Below are 14,216 nucleotides of genomic sequence, written 5' to 3' on the forward strand. Positions count from 1 at the left end.
CACTATCCTGAAACCCACCAGGTAGGCCAAAGGGGCTGGTCAGTGAACTCCAGGGACCTTCCTCTCTGCCTTCCTCCATGGCGGATCACTCCCACTCCTTGCTTTTTTGTGCACGTTCTGGGGATGAAGCTCAGGTCCCCAAACGTGTGCAGCAAACACCTCCCTGACTGAATGACCTCCCCAGTCCCAGCCCCGGAGTTTCTGCTTCTTGCTTTACAGCCTCCTTCCAAAGAGCTTAGGGAAGGAGGCCCCAGGGCTGGCTGTGCCCTCCCTCGGAAGCACTGCTAAGTCTCCAGGGTTTTCCATCCTCCACATGCCCTCTTCTGACCCCATCTGCTTTTATCCACCCTGGGTCCTCCGAGCAGCTGCCTTCCCGTCTGGACTCCGAGGCAGACGCCAGTGGCTGCAGAAGGGACATCTATCTTTCTTAGCACTCTTGTTCCCAGGAGATACGATTTGCCTGATAGATGTGTTTTGGCTGCAGCTAGTCAGGATGCGGTGAAGGATTGTTCAAAAGTCTCAGTGTTTGACAACATTTTAGAAAAATTGCACCTGACCTTTAGAAAGTAAAACTTGTGGCGGGGGGGGGGGGGGGGGAGGATGATATGACTTGAGTAAAGTGTTTGACAGGAACACATAAGGACCCGAGTTCAATCCCCACTCTCTTCTTAAAAAGAAGGGCGCAGTGACACATACTTGTAATACCAGTGCTAAAGAGGCAGAGCAGATGGGTCCACAGAGCTTGCTGGCCACACAGCCTCATCTAATGGGCAAGTTCCAGGCCCGTTGAGAGACCCTGTGTCAAAACACAAGGGGGCGACATATGAGGTCAGTATCGGAGGTTAGTTGACCTCTGGCCTCCATACTTACACATGTGTACATGAACACCACCCGAGGGGGTGGGGCAGAGACAGGGAGACAGACAGAGAGAGAGAGACAGAGAGAGGTACCCAGGACATAGACAGTGGGAAGGAAATTGCTCAGTGATGTGTCGAAGTCTCCTGTGGCCTGCTTTGTGAGAAGAAATGGGAGTCAAGGCTCTGGGTGGGCTGTAGGACCGTTAGAGTTAGTGACCCCCTGTGGGGGGCAGATGGTCCTTCAGTGGTGGCTGGAGCCATAGTCTGCATCCACCTGCTTTTCTGTAGTCAGGGCTCAGTACACCTGTCAAGAGAAGGCGTCTGTCTCCCTTCCTTGACGCTAACTGCAAGATTTGCCCCAAGTGTGGTCACACTGACTGCATTCAATAGTTTTCCCATTGCTGTGATCAAGTACTTGACAAACAACAACAACAACAACAAAACTCTTAGGGGATGGAGGGTCTTTTCTGGCTCGTGGTTTAGGGGTAGCCCATCGTGTCAGGGAAGACAGAAGCAGCTCTTCCATGTGGTGGCAGGTGCCTAAGGCTGCTCACTTACATTTGGACAGATTAGGAAACGGGACAGGAAACAGGGTAAGCCTATAATGACAAGTCCTGGGGCTGGAGAGATGGCTTAGTAGTTATGAATACTGGGTGCACTCCCAGAGGACCTGGATTCAATTCACAGGACCTACATGGCAGCTCATAACTGTCTCTAACTCCAGCTCCAGGGGGTCCAACACCCTCACACAGACATACATGCAGGCAACACACCAAGGCACATAAAATAAAAATAAGTAAATTATTAAATAAATAAACATTAAGTCTTGTCCTCAGTGACCCATTTCTACCAGCTAGGTTCTATCTCCTAAAGGTTCCACACCCTTCCAAAACAGTAGCACCTCCTAGGAATGAAATGTTCAAAACACCTGAGCCCTTGGGGGTCATCAACATCCAGACAATGAAAATGACATTACATGACTCTTTTTTATTTTATTTTATTTTATTTTATTTTATTTTATTTTATTTTATTTTATTTTATTTTATTTTATTTTATTTTACAATACCATTCAGTTCTACATATCAGCCATGGGTTCCCCTATTCTCTCCCCTCCCACCCCCTCCCCTTACCCCCAGCCCACCCCCCATTCCCACCTCCTCCAGGGCAAATCCTCCCCCGAGGACTGCGATCAACCTGGTAGACTCAGTCCAGGCAGGTCCAGTCCCTTCCTCCCAGACTGAGCCAAGTGTCCCTGCATAAGCTCCAGGTTTCAAACAGCCAACTCATGCAATGAGCACAGGACTTGGTCCCACTGCCTAGTTGCCTCCCAAACTGATCAAGCCAATCAATTGTCTCACCTATTCAGAGGGCCTGATCCAGCTGGGGGCCCCTCAGCCTTTGGTTCATAGTTCATGTGTTTCCATTCATTCGGCTATTTTTTTTCAATAATTGAGTATAACCGAAATTTATTATAAGCCACAGTCGTCCTAGGGACCTCCATGCTATATATATAGCCTCCATGGTTCTATGGGTTGTGGTCTGATTGTTCTTTATTTTATATCTACAATCCACTTATGAGTGAGTACATACCATGACTGTCTTTCTGGGTTTGGGTTACCTCACTCAAGATGATTTTTTCTAGTTCCATCCATTTGCCTGCAAATTTCATGCTTTCATTGTTTTTCTCTGCTGAGTAGTACTCCATTGTGTATATGTACCACATTTTTTTCATCCATTCTTCCATTGATGGGCATCTAGGTTGTTTCCAGGTTCTGGCTATTACAGAGAATTCACAAAACAAGAATCACAAATGGCTGAAAGACATTTAAGGAAATGCTCAACATCCTTAATCATCAGAGAAATGCAAATCAAAATGACTCTGAGATACCACCTTACACCTGTCAGAATGGCTACGATCAAAAACACCAATGACAGTCAATGTTGGAGAGGATGTGGAGCAAAGGGAACACTCCTCCACTGTTGGTGGGAATGCAGGCTTGTACAACCACTGTGGAAATCAGTATGGCGGTTTCTCAGAAAATTAGGAATCGAACTACCTCAAGACCCAGCCATCCCACTCTTGAGGATATACCCAAGGAATGCTGATTCATACCATAAAGATACATGCTCAACTATGTACATGACTCTTAAGGCTGGACCAGGAGAAGTCAGCCAGCATTTGCCTACCTCTGTCCGGATGCTGGAGTTCTCAGGACCCTAGGACTGCTGGGAATGTGTTGGTACTCCAGTGCAGCTACAGCCAGGCTGTCATCAGTGGGCAGCCACCTTGGTGGGTAGCCTAATGCCGCCCTCAGATAGCCACAGTGTCAGCCAATGTTGTAAGATATTGAGAGAGAGCATCTAAGTAAGAACACTTCAGCTGGACCCCCGGAATTTCTCAAACCAGAAACTCACGAGTGAAATCAAATATCTTTGGATGATTTATTGTAGAGTCACAGTAATCAGAATGTTCAAGACATTGTAGTTATCGCAAGCAGGCTATATGGCCTAAAAACATCTTTTAAATAAACTTTGCTGCCTTTCATTTTGTTTAAAGTGCCTTTAAAACACCTGGGAGCAGGGAGTCAGCTGTGACACAGCCAAAGGAAATACTTAAAACTGGTGGAAACACACACTAGAGACTGGAGTACAGCGGAAAATGGGGGGAAAATACTAGCTTTTCTGCCCATGTTTTGTTGGGTAGGTGTGCACCATCATACCCAGTTGATATGGTGCCAGGAATGGAACCCCTGGGCCTCGTGCATGGCAGGCAAGCATCCACCAACTGAGTTGCAGCCCAGTCTCCATGTGTATTCTTTCCATTTAATTTCCGTTCTAGCTCTGTAAGATAGGGTCAATGCACAGACAAGGAAACTGAAGAGTGCAGGTATTGAGAGGACTTTCCAGGCACACATAGCCAGGGCTGGATTGACACACTGGGATTGTAAATGATGAAGATTAAATCATCAAGTTTCTTGGAGTCAAAGAGTGCGGGACCCTTAAGGGATCACTGGGGTCAAAGCTGGAGTATGGCACCCAGAGAATAGTTTAAAATCCACATCCCCAGGTCCTAACCCTACTGCTTATACAGCTGGCTAGCAAGTCTCTAGAAATTTTTCAGCCACCTCCAGCTCTGGCTTCTGGTTTAGTCACAAGCTTCCCCATTGCAGGTGAGAACATGGTAGCCCCACAAGGGGCAGGGCTTTACTCAGTAGCGTAGAGCAGCGTCATGGGTGGGGTGCTGTGATGGGGAGTTTTCTGATGCTCAGGGAGGTGCTCGGCATACCTTGATTTGAAGACAGTCCACGGGGCCCATGGCAGTTTTGCAGTCCAGGTTCTTGGCCCACTTGGAGCTCCATTCTGCAGTAGACATATTCTGGGCTCAGGCTGGTGAGGGCTTGGCTGGTCTCTATGACAGTGACTACTACACTGACAAGTATGACCCAGGCGACTCCTAACATTCCAGGGGGGCGTGTGTGGACACCCGGCTGAGCAGAGCTGGCAAAGGCACCTCTTTCTTCTTGGAATTCCTAAGTCCACAGGTTCTTAGCATGTAAAACCCCACCCACAGGTGAATGCACAGGGAAGGAAGAAGGGAAGGAAGGACAGAAAAACATGGAGAAACAGACAGGGAGGAACTGCTTCTTTTAGGTGCATGTTTGAGTTGACTGTGAGGCAGGTCCCTTTGATGGTGGACTGCAAGGCTCCTCAGAGTGGATGTTAAGTTTGGCAGGATCGGAGCCTCCTAGTGGGCCAGCCATCCTAGGAGGCTCTCAGCTCACAGTCCTTGTGTGGCCACTGCTGAAAATGTGCATGAAAAATACGGATGGACTGTGATCATAGGACACTGAAGCTTGGGATACAAATTGAGGTTGTGAGGAAACCAATTTGGCTAGGACCTGGTTCTTGGATGGCTTTTTTCTTTTTTCTTTCTTTCTTTCTTTCTTTTTTTTTTTTTTTTTTTTTTTCCTACGACAGAGGGAATTTCTGGATTCAGGACTAAAGCAGGGATGGCTGTGGGAAGACTAAGGCTGCTAGGTACCCTGAAAGTCCCTAGAGGATCACGAAGCTGCCCTCCTCTTCTTGTAGGGGCCACCCCACGCTCCCCATCTTGGTCCACAGTACCCCAAACTGGAAGCTTGGACTGGACTCCACCCACCTGCATGCCCTCCCATGTGTCCTCTCAGCCACTTTGCAGACGTCTCTTACTGGGGCAGTTGTGTACCCCTGAGCAGATCCTCTTGCCTTTATTTCCTCTGCTCTTCTCTGAGTCCTGTGCATCGTGTTGCCAGGGGCACCACTTTGAGTGGCTCTTCCCATCCTGTTAGCTCAGGCTCAAAATTTCTCAGCTTGGCAGAGGAAGACTGGAACCTCCTGATGCCCTGGCTCCCAGCCATCATGCCTGAAACCATTCTGAATGAGGTTTAGGTGGAGGTGGGGCTGGGCAGAGGCTAATGGGTGAAATGTGAAAAAGTAAATTCATATTGCCTGTCTCCCACACCCCCACCATTTCCCCTTTAACGGTTGCTTTTGGTTGTCCAACTAAGGAAGATGTAGCCCAGGCTGGGGAGTGCGGTGGGTTACCATGGCAGGGCGGGTTCTCAGAGGGTGAAAAATGAAGATGAAAGATGTCTAGAGCTAGCCCCTTAGCGGACCCAATCATCCCTCGCTTCATCTCATCCTTCCTCTGCCCCCTAGTGGAGGGAGTGGCAGCAGCATGGCCTTGTCTGGGCAACCGGAGGGAGGGCAGGACACTTCCTGTCCCCTCCTGGGTAGGTCACGGGAGCCTGCTGAGTCTCCACTTCTGTCTCCATTTTGTTCTCAGACAGTGTGCTGCTGGCCTGGCTGTGACCCTGCGTGAGCCACTGTGAGACACTTGAGCTTTCAGCTCACGTTAGGAGCCTGAGTTCTTAGAGTCTTTGTAAAACAGTTTCAAAGCTGTTTCCTTACCCGGAGAATGAGTCTTTGCTGCCAGGGGAGGTGGGACAGAGGATTCTACAGTCTCAGTGTCTCTTTGTCTTTCTCCAGTTGGAACTGGCTGAGGACCATCACTGGGGGCCATTTCTCCCCTTCCCAGGAGTCTGGAAGATTCTCCTAAGGGCGTGCAGAAGTGGCTTCCCAGGGTCTGTCCCCAGCAGCTGAGTGCTCAGCTTTCATGTCCTTTTCTTTGTTTTCTTTCAGTTTCACAGAGTTTTTGGATCCATTCCAGAGAGTCATCCAGCCAGAAGAGATCTGGCTCTACAAAAATCCTTTGGTGCAGTCAGACAACATACCTACCCGCCTCATGTTTGTAAGTACGGTGATTTGGTGGCTGATGTGTTCACCATCCCAACTCAAACCAAATGGGCCTTGATCCTTGCTGTTCCAACCCCTGTTGAAGACAGTAGTCAACTTTAAATAAAGAGCAAAGCAGCCCATCCAGTTAAAACCCGCTTCCAGATCATGATGGGCACTGATTGCTCACTTGAGAAATTGTGATTATCTAGCATTTTGGAAAGAGAAGGAACTTGCTTACCTGAGTTATGTTGAGTGTTTCCACATAGTGACAGTGTAGTTAAAACAGATTGGAAGCGAATGACAAGAATTCTCTGTCCCCCTTTTCAGGATAATCCTGAAAATCACTCTAGAGAGCTTTGCTAACCACTTCTCTAGTTTGGGCTGAGCGGTTATTGATCACTGACAAGATTTCCCTGTGGTGGGTCAGGAAGTATCTCATTAGGTAAAGTACTTGCCACATGTGAGGGCAGGAGATTGGATCCCCCCAACTCATGTAAATGCTAAGTGGGTGTGGTGGCCAGCCTGTAATCCCAGCACATAGAAGGCAGGCATGAAAGCTGGACTAGGCAAATCAGTGTGCTCTAGGTTCAACTATGAGACTTGCCTCAATATATAAGGTGGAGCGCCATTGAGGAAGACATCAACTTTAACTAGAGACCTCTGTACATGCTATACACACACATACCTATGCCCACACACATGCCAACAGAAATACACACATGTATACCATACACCCAGACACAAATGAAAAAATAAAAAGGCTACCCCATAGCCTAACTACGAGATGTTGTCTGTGTCTTTCTCCTAGAATGAATGAGGAAACACCCAAGCGGCTGGTGGATATAGTGGGCTTATTTTTACCTCCTTCTCTTACCATGTGGCAATTATAGCCTTTGACCTTTCCCTCCCTGTGTGCCAGTACCTATGGAAAGGCTACCTCATATAGTCCCAGCCTGTGTCAGAGAGGAAATGGTCATTACTATCCACAGCCTGCAGGGTCAGAAGTGCTTCCAGAGAGATGAGGGGACTTTCCTGAAGCCACATGGTGAGTGACAGTGTCTGATCGGAGGTCAGCTGTCCACCCTGAGACTGCCCTGGATGTTCCAGAGGATCGGGAACTCCTTACTGATGCACAGTCACTCTTGGAGCATTGCCAGTGAGTCATTCTGTAGCAAAGGAAGCAGTCACATGCTCCCTCCACCGGAAACAATAACAAAACTTTCAGATGGGCTGCCTAGCGGCTTCAAGGTGATTCCTGTTGACCCACCATGATGCTTGTGCTTCTGGGGACTACAGTGACTATTCCAGAACATTCACAATACACATGGGACTGTTTGAAAGAAATCCCTTTATTTCACAGAGGAAAGCTTTTTAAGTAACTATGGTTGGAAAAAGATATTCATATCTGCAAATGGAAATGTCTTCTATACTGCGTGAACATTCAGGTGTTATTACAGTTGCTTTTAATAATTACTTTTCAGCCTGGAAAATGAAATCAATTTCTGTAAATTTTAGGCAAAGTGAACTATTAAGGTCGGTTGGCAGTAGGGCATGACAGATACTCACATATTACAATAAGATCCTTTTCCAATTGTATCCTAACTCAATAAATCCCAGATATGAAGGAACCAGTGTGTTGCTAATGACTTCACAGCACAATTAGGGGAAAACATCTGTTTATCACTCAGACCCATTCTTCCCAGGGTTTTGCATTTCATGTGCCATAAAATGCAATTTGGAGCTGAATGTTTGTATGGGAAATGGAGAGAAATTCACGGCTCTGGCCTAGATTTATGAACAATGGATTGATTTGAAGAATGGATGAAGATGCCACAACGATTCTGTCTAGAGACACAAATGGGAGGAAACAATTTGCACATGGCTAGTGGTTTGGATGAGATGCAAACAGGTCATTTTGCGCTGATTTTTGAAGAATAGACGTGTATTTGGCTGCATGCACTGACTCGCTCTCTAACCTTATAGTGAAACCAGGTCAGTCTTTTACTTTGCTAATAGTGGTTGATGGAGCACATGCATCTGGCTACCAGATTCAGTGCAGTCCACAAGAGCAGCAGGAGAGCAGAAGCGCCATTTGAAATACCTGCCACTCAAGGGTGGAAAATCCTTTGTCATTCCGTAATTAGATTTGTTCGCCTAGATTTTATTAAGAACTTAATGTGAGCTATTGTTTGCCAATTTTGGGTCCTGGGAAACTTTCCCAGTGACTGCAGAAGAATGTTGAGTGGAGTATATAGTCTCCCAGATGTCTAATCTAGATCAGTTTCTCTTGGAGGCACATTTGTCAAGTGTGTGTGTGTGTGTGTGTGTGTGTGTGTGTGTGTGTGTGTGTGTGATGGTGTGCCTGTCATAGTCAGAGAAGAGCTGTGAGAGTTGGTCCTGTCCTTAGTCTGTGTGGGTTCCTGTGATGGAATGCAGGGGGTAGCGGTTTGGCAGAAAGTACCTTTGCTGGCCTGTCTGCCTCACTGGCCTAAATTGCATTCTTTCATTCATAAAATCTTGGCTCTTTCATGTAGGTTGGAATGTTTCCATCTGAAGGTGAATTTTCTAACTTTCTAACTAAGATGTTTATCGAGTAATTAGTGGCCCCAAGTCATGATTCATGAGTGTGTATGTGTGTACATGCATGCACGCATGTGTGTTTGTGTGTGTCAAAATCATTTGGTCAAATGTAACCAGAAAAGCAATATAGTGAAAGTTTGGTGACTGGGTCAAGTGTGATCAAAGGGAGAAGAAGTTGTATTGACATCCTCAGAAAAGGCTCAGCTCATGTTTTATCTGCCTGTGGCTCCTACAGTGCAGGTAATGGGTCTGGGCATGGTGGGACTGTTTGATGCCAAGATCATGTTTTCCCATGATGACCAGAGAGACAGACCAAGGATTCTTTTAGAAACCCTGAGTCTTGACTTAACATTTCTTCATCATCCCCCTAGCACTCAGTCCCCCGCCAGAGGCTGTGCTGTTATTCAAAAGAGGTCATGAGTCCTTGCTGAGTGTGTGGGGTTTATCAGAGCATGATTAAACACCTGCTATTGGTGCAGGGAATGCCAGTTGGTCATGAATGTGACTTTGTATACCCTCTGTTGATGTCATGTTGTGCATTCAGGGCATACTTGCAAAGAACATGCTATAGGTAGGGGAGCCCACAAGGGCTGTGGAGAACAAGAAGTCAGGTCAGGCATGGACTGTACCCTCAAGGATCCTGCTATACTCTGATATAAAATAGGATCTGGAAAGGTCAGAGGGGAGATTCTATGGAGCTTCTTCACCTTCATCATCATCATCATCATCTTCACCATCATCTTCCTCACCACCATCTTCATCACTACCACCATCATGAGCTACCACAGTGGCCATGGTTTCTTGAGGACGGTGCTTGTGCTCCACACATAGTGAGTGGCATCTCAGTTGATGCTTCTCAGAATCTCTGATGGCACCATTTTTTCATCAGCTCAGTAATCTGAGGATGAAAACCCAAACAACTTTACCAAGGTCTTACAACTGTTAGAAGCTAGACCAGACCCTCTCAGAACATGGAGAGGCCCTCAGGCTCTGATGCCACCTTTTGTGGACTTGGGTGAGGTGCAGAGCTGGTTCCAGCATGTGACACACAGAAAATGCAGACATAGAGGCTCCAAAGTGGGAGGACAGGGCCACATGGACCCACTGAGTCAGAGTTTATTGGGGAGCACCTATCGGGTGAACTGAGTCAGAGTTTATGGGGGTGGGTATCTATAGGGTGAGGGTGCAGATAAGGCAGGGATGGAGCCAGCTGGTGGATGCCTTCAGATTAATGATTATTATTGTTGTTCCTCACTACGCAGGCAGTGATGAAATAAGGACCTGCCATGAGCCAAGCCCAGGGCTGGACAGTAGGGATGCAGAGCTGAATACGATGTGGCTTCTAGTCGAGTGGAGGTGCAGACCCAAATGTCAGCTGGGCAGTTCAGCACTGCTGGAAAACCTTTAAAGACCAGTTTAGACTTAAAAGGGAAACTGAGATAGAGTTCTGCAGATTTTCCCCTTGTCTTTCAAGGAAATGTCCAACTCATTTTCTTTGTCTTTTGTGGTTATAGCCAGAGATCACCTGATTTCGTCTCCCAGAATCTTCCTGTCACTGTGATGATTTGCTAGGAGGATTTACTATTCTGGGATGCTTTTAAGGAAGATGGGAACTAGTCAGTTCCGGGAGAGGACGGAAGGAGAAGACAGACTTTGCTGATGATAGACAGTTTAATTTGTAGTCTCTTTTTAAGTCATTGACGGCCCTTTCTTTCGTGACAGGTTGCCATTGTTTACCCAAAGTGGGGCCTTTGCTAGGTGTCTGCGTGTGTTGGAGTTATCTTTAAAATCGCTTCACTGACCACTTTTATGTAAGGTGCCAGAGCTGTAGGCACTTTGATCCTGTGCTGTGACTTGAGTGAGCCTTGGTGGCCGCCTCCCCGGCTGGAATCTTGACATCAGAATGTTGCGGACTGGACTCCTTCAGTTGTTGAAGTTTCCTGCTGTGGTCACCTCCTCCGTCTGCAGATAGGCTGCTCTAAGCTGCGCCCTTTCCTAGACACGTCTGGGACAGCCTGGTGCTTTGCAGCAGCGCTGAGGCAGATCCCGTTTCTAGGTGGAGTAGAAACTGGACACTGAGGGCACTTCCTACATGGGGTTCACTAGTCGGTACACAAGGTGGGAACCCACTTGGAGACAGTGGTCATGTAGTACTTGGGCAAGATGCCTGGGAACCTCTGTTTTTTATTATTTCCAACCTTCTTCCTTTGCCCAGGATTCTCTACTCAGGTCATGTGGGTTCATGTGAAGCACACTTTAATCCCGTATGATATCCTGGTACTTTGTGGGTATATTCTGAGTACATGTTAACATTCATTTTGGCATATGGTGAGACATCATGCAACAGACAAGGGGTGGGAGGGGATGGTAAATATAAATATATCTCTGCTCTGTCTTGGGCTCTTTGCTCCCTAAGAGCTTATATCTTAAACCACAAGCAGGAAAAGATGGACATGTGGCTTTCTAAACTACAAAACCCCCAGTGACATACTTCTGCCAGCACACCTTCTAAGTCTTCATAGATGTTGCTACCAACTGGGGACAAGTGTTCAAACGCATGAGACTACATAGGACAGTGCTTCTCAACCTGTAGGTCATGACTGTTGGAAACCACACATTTCTGAAGTCCTAGGAACCCCCAACCATAAATTTATTTTTATTGTTGCTTCATAACTGTAATTTTGCTCAGTGTCTCAGTTCCTAAGATCATCAAAAACATGTGTTTCCAATGGTCATGACCCACAAGTTGAGAACTGCTGATGTGGGTCATTTCTCCAAACCACCATACATGGCCAGGACAAAGACATGAGACTGGTGTCCCCAGTGTTGCTGGGACATAGGAGAGATCACACCCCGCCATTGTCCACAGATACTCCTGTTCAGAGATGGAGCACTCTGTCAGGTTGCAGCCCTTTTCTGGAGCTCTTGAGGTGAGGAAATGAGCTGTCCCCACTCCCCACCCCAGGCTTAGTACTGGCTCAGTAAGCAGGCGATTGGTGGTCATAAGAATGACCCCAAATAGCACCTCCTTAGGAAAGTTGCAGAGTGGGTACAATGAAGGCTGGTCTTGGCAGAGCCAGAGGGGAGGGAGACCTGGTTAAAAACAAGAGGTCTGTGTCAGGGGATGATGCTGAAAGAAAGTCCTCTGCCACCAGGCCCCGGTGACTCCCCAGCTCTCATTCCTGGCCGTGAGCCCACATGGTTGTTACCTGATGCCCTATCCCCTATGTGGGCTAAAACGGCCCACTCTATAACCTCTTTTACTAGCCTTAGGGCCTCATGGGAAAGCCTTTCCCACTCATAGTTCATTTGAAATTTTATTCCTGCCTACACACATGGGAGCATGCCGGCTAGGGAGGTCTCTTAATGCTTTCTTCTGTCCAGTGTTTGTTATCCTGTTGAGGCTTGACTTGGTGATGTTGTCCTTTCACGTAACTGTTTGGTGACTTGCTCTCTCCTCTTAGGGAGCATGTGGCATGAACTATACCTAGGGCTTTAAGGGATGGAAATGATTAGGCTACTGAGCTTGGAGATGAAAAGGATTCTTGAGCCTTGACTGTGGTCTTGGCTGTTAGAAGGAGGTATTCTGGACATCAGTTTTCAGGATCTGAATGTGAAGATGTGTTACTTAATCAACAGCAATTGTTTGGGATGCTTGTTTAAAAAAAAAAAAAAAAAACGATCCTTGGTTCCCAGACTGGTCGTACAAGTATGCCAGCATGTCTGCAAGCCCTGAAGTTACTCAGATATGAGCAGTTGACTTCCAGACTCCAACAGTTATTTTCAAATAACCCATGGCATCCAGAGCCACAACTAAGGGGGACAACCCTAACCAGTTACTACCTCTCATGGTCACAAAGACATGATGGCAAATAAGAAGGAAGGCTGTCTGATGTCTCATAAGCCATCTCTGAAGAAGTACCCAAAATAATTGCCTGAAATGGGAAGAGGCTGTTTTGAAAGGTCATGGTCATTTGCACAAATTCCAGCCATGACTTTGTCCCATCAGGAAGCTTCTCTGTAAAAAATGACGATCTCATCTGAGCACACTGAAGAATTCCTAAACGGGAACATAAGGGGTCCATAGTTCCCACCCCCTCCCATCACTTACTGATTGATGCAATGTTCGGTCCATCCAGACACTGTTATCCTGAGATGTTACCCATGAAGAGTTAAGTAAATACCTTTCCTCCTGGAGGCAGTGGTAATTAAAGAAACTCTATATTGGAGGCAGAAAACTGGCTTAAGAAGACCAGCCTCGGGCTGAAGAGATGGCTCAGCCATTAAAGGCCAGGCTCACAACCAAAATTATAAGAAGTTCAGCCTCATAGCTTAGAAGCTGTGTGACCCCAGGCCCGTCACTGAACCTGAGAAGTTGTCTCAGAACTGTCTCGAGTCTAATGCAGTTCCTAATACAACCTCCTGGGGTGCTTTAGGATGTGTGTGACTGCATGTGGACCTCACCAGCTTCATTCCAATGTGTGTTTGGGTAGATGGTACCTGAGGTACCTTTCCTGTGGCCATAACCAAATACCTGACGAGAAGCTACTTAAGGAAACACAGATTGATTTTGGCTTACAGTTTGAGGGGATATAATCCATGATGGTAGGGAAGTCATGCCAGTAGAGGCAGGAAGTGGCTGGTCATGTTGCATCTGAGGCAGGAAGCAGAGAGGTGGGGGAGGGAGATGAGTGCTGGTCTTCAACCTCTTTCTCTTTGTCATTCTGTCTGGGACCCCACCCACGGAATAGTACTGCTCAGAGCTGGGTTGTCTTCCTACATGGATGAACCCAATCTGGAAACTCCCTTACAAACATATCCAGGGGTTTGAACTCCAGCTGATTCTATATCTTACGATGTTGGGAGGAAGAATTTGAATGAAAGGACTCACTTCTAACCTAAAAGCGAGAAGAACTCCAAAAGGGGACGAGCTGATTGACTGTCATTAAGAAGGCCTACCCTCTCGTGTTTCTAGGGAGGTGGAACCAGAGCCTGGAGTCACACTCCTCAAACACACAAGGCGGGGAGAAGGGGGCGTTCCAGGGTTTCCTGGTGCTGATGAACTATCATAATGCTACACTGTTCTTTACTCTTTAAAAAGCTCCCACTTTAAATGTGGCTCAGAGCAATTACAAATCAATTAGAACCTGCAATCAGACCTCTAGTTTCCCAAGCCTGTGTTTTCGCTGCAGATAGACAAATTGCCCTTCTTTGTTTAAGGTCAGTTCGGTAAGGTCATTTGACTAGCGAGTTGAAGTTGACGGGGACTAATTAAGAATTGCTACATCTGAAGCAACTCAGAGTCCTCATGAGGGATTATTTGTTGTCTCTTCCAGGCAATTTCTTTCCTCACGCCCTTGGCTGTCATTTGTGTGGTGAAAATTATCCGGCGGACAGACAAGACTGAAATTAAGGAAGCCTTCTTGGGTAGAGTATTCACAGTTCTTGCTTAGGGGCTGGGAATGATCTTAATTAGATAATCACATTTGGAAAAGAAAAACC

At 46.9% G+C, this 14,216-nt stretch overlaps 1 protein-coding gene across 4 annotated transcripts in view; it reads left to right on the forward strand.

Annotated features, from left to right (window-relative positions):
* The window catches only part of Plpp4 (phospholipid phosphatase 4), a 128,214-nt gene that overhangs the window by 43,318 nt on the left and 70,680 nt on the right, over positions 1-14,216 (forward strand). For 2 of the 4 annotated variants that reach the window (XM_076553577.1, XM_006976991.4), the window contains exons 2-3: positions 6,039-6,147; positions 14,051-14,141. In XM_076553577.1, coding sequence (XP_076409692.1) covers positions 6,039-6,147; positions 14,051-14,141 — 200 coding nt within the window. Of the gene's footprint in view, positions 1-5,702; positions 5,725-6,038; positions 6,148-14,050; positions 14,142-14,216 lie in introns of those variants that run through there. The other 2 variants (XM_076553571.1, XM_076553578.1) reach the window with 2 other exon arrangements.

Source organism: Peromyscus maniculatus, chromosome 1 (genome assembly GCF_049852395.1).
Source record: "Peromyscus maniculatus bairdii isolate BWxNUB_F1_BW_parent chromosome 1, HU_Pman_BW_mat_3.1, whole genome shotgun sequence".
NCBI classification, from domain to species: Eukaryota; Metazoa; Chordata; class Mammalia; order Rodentia; family Cricetidae; genus Peromyscus; species Peromyscus maniculatus.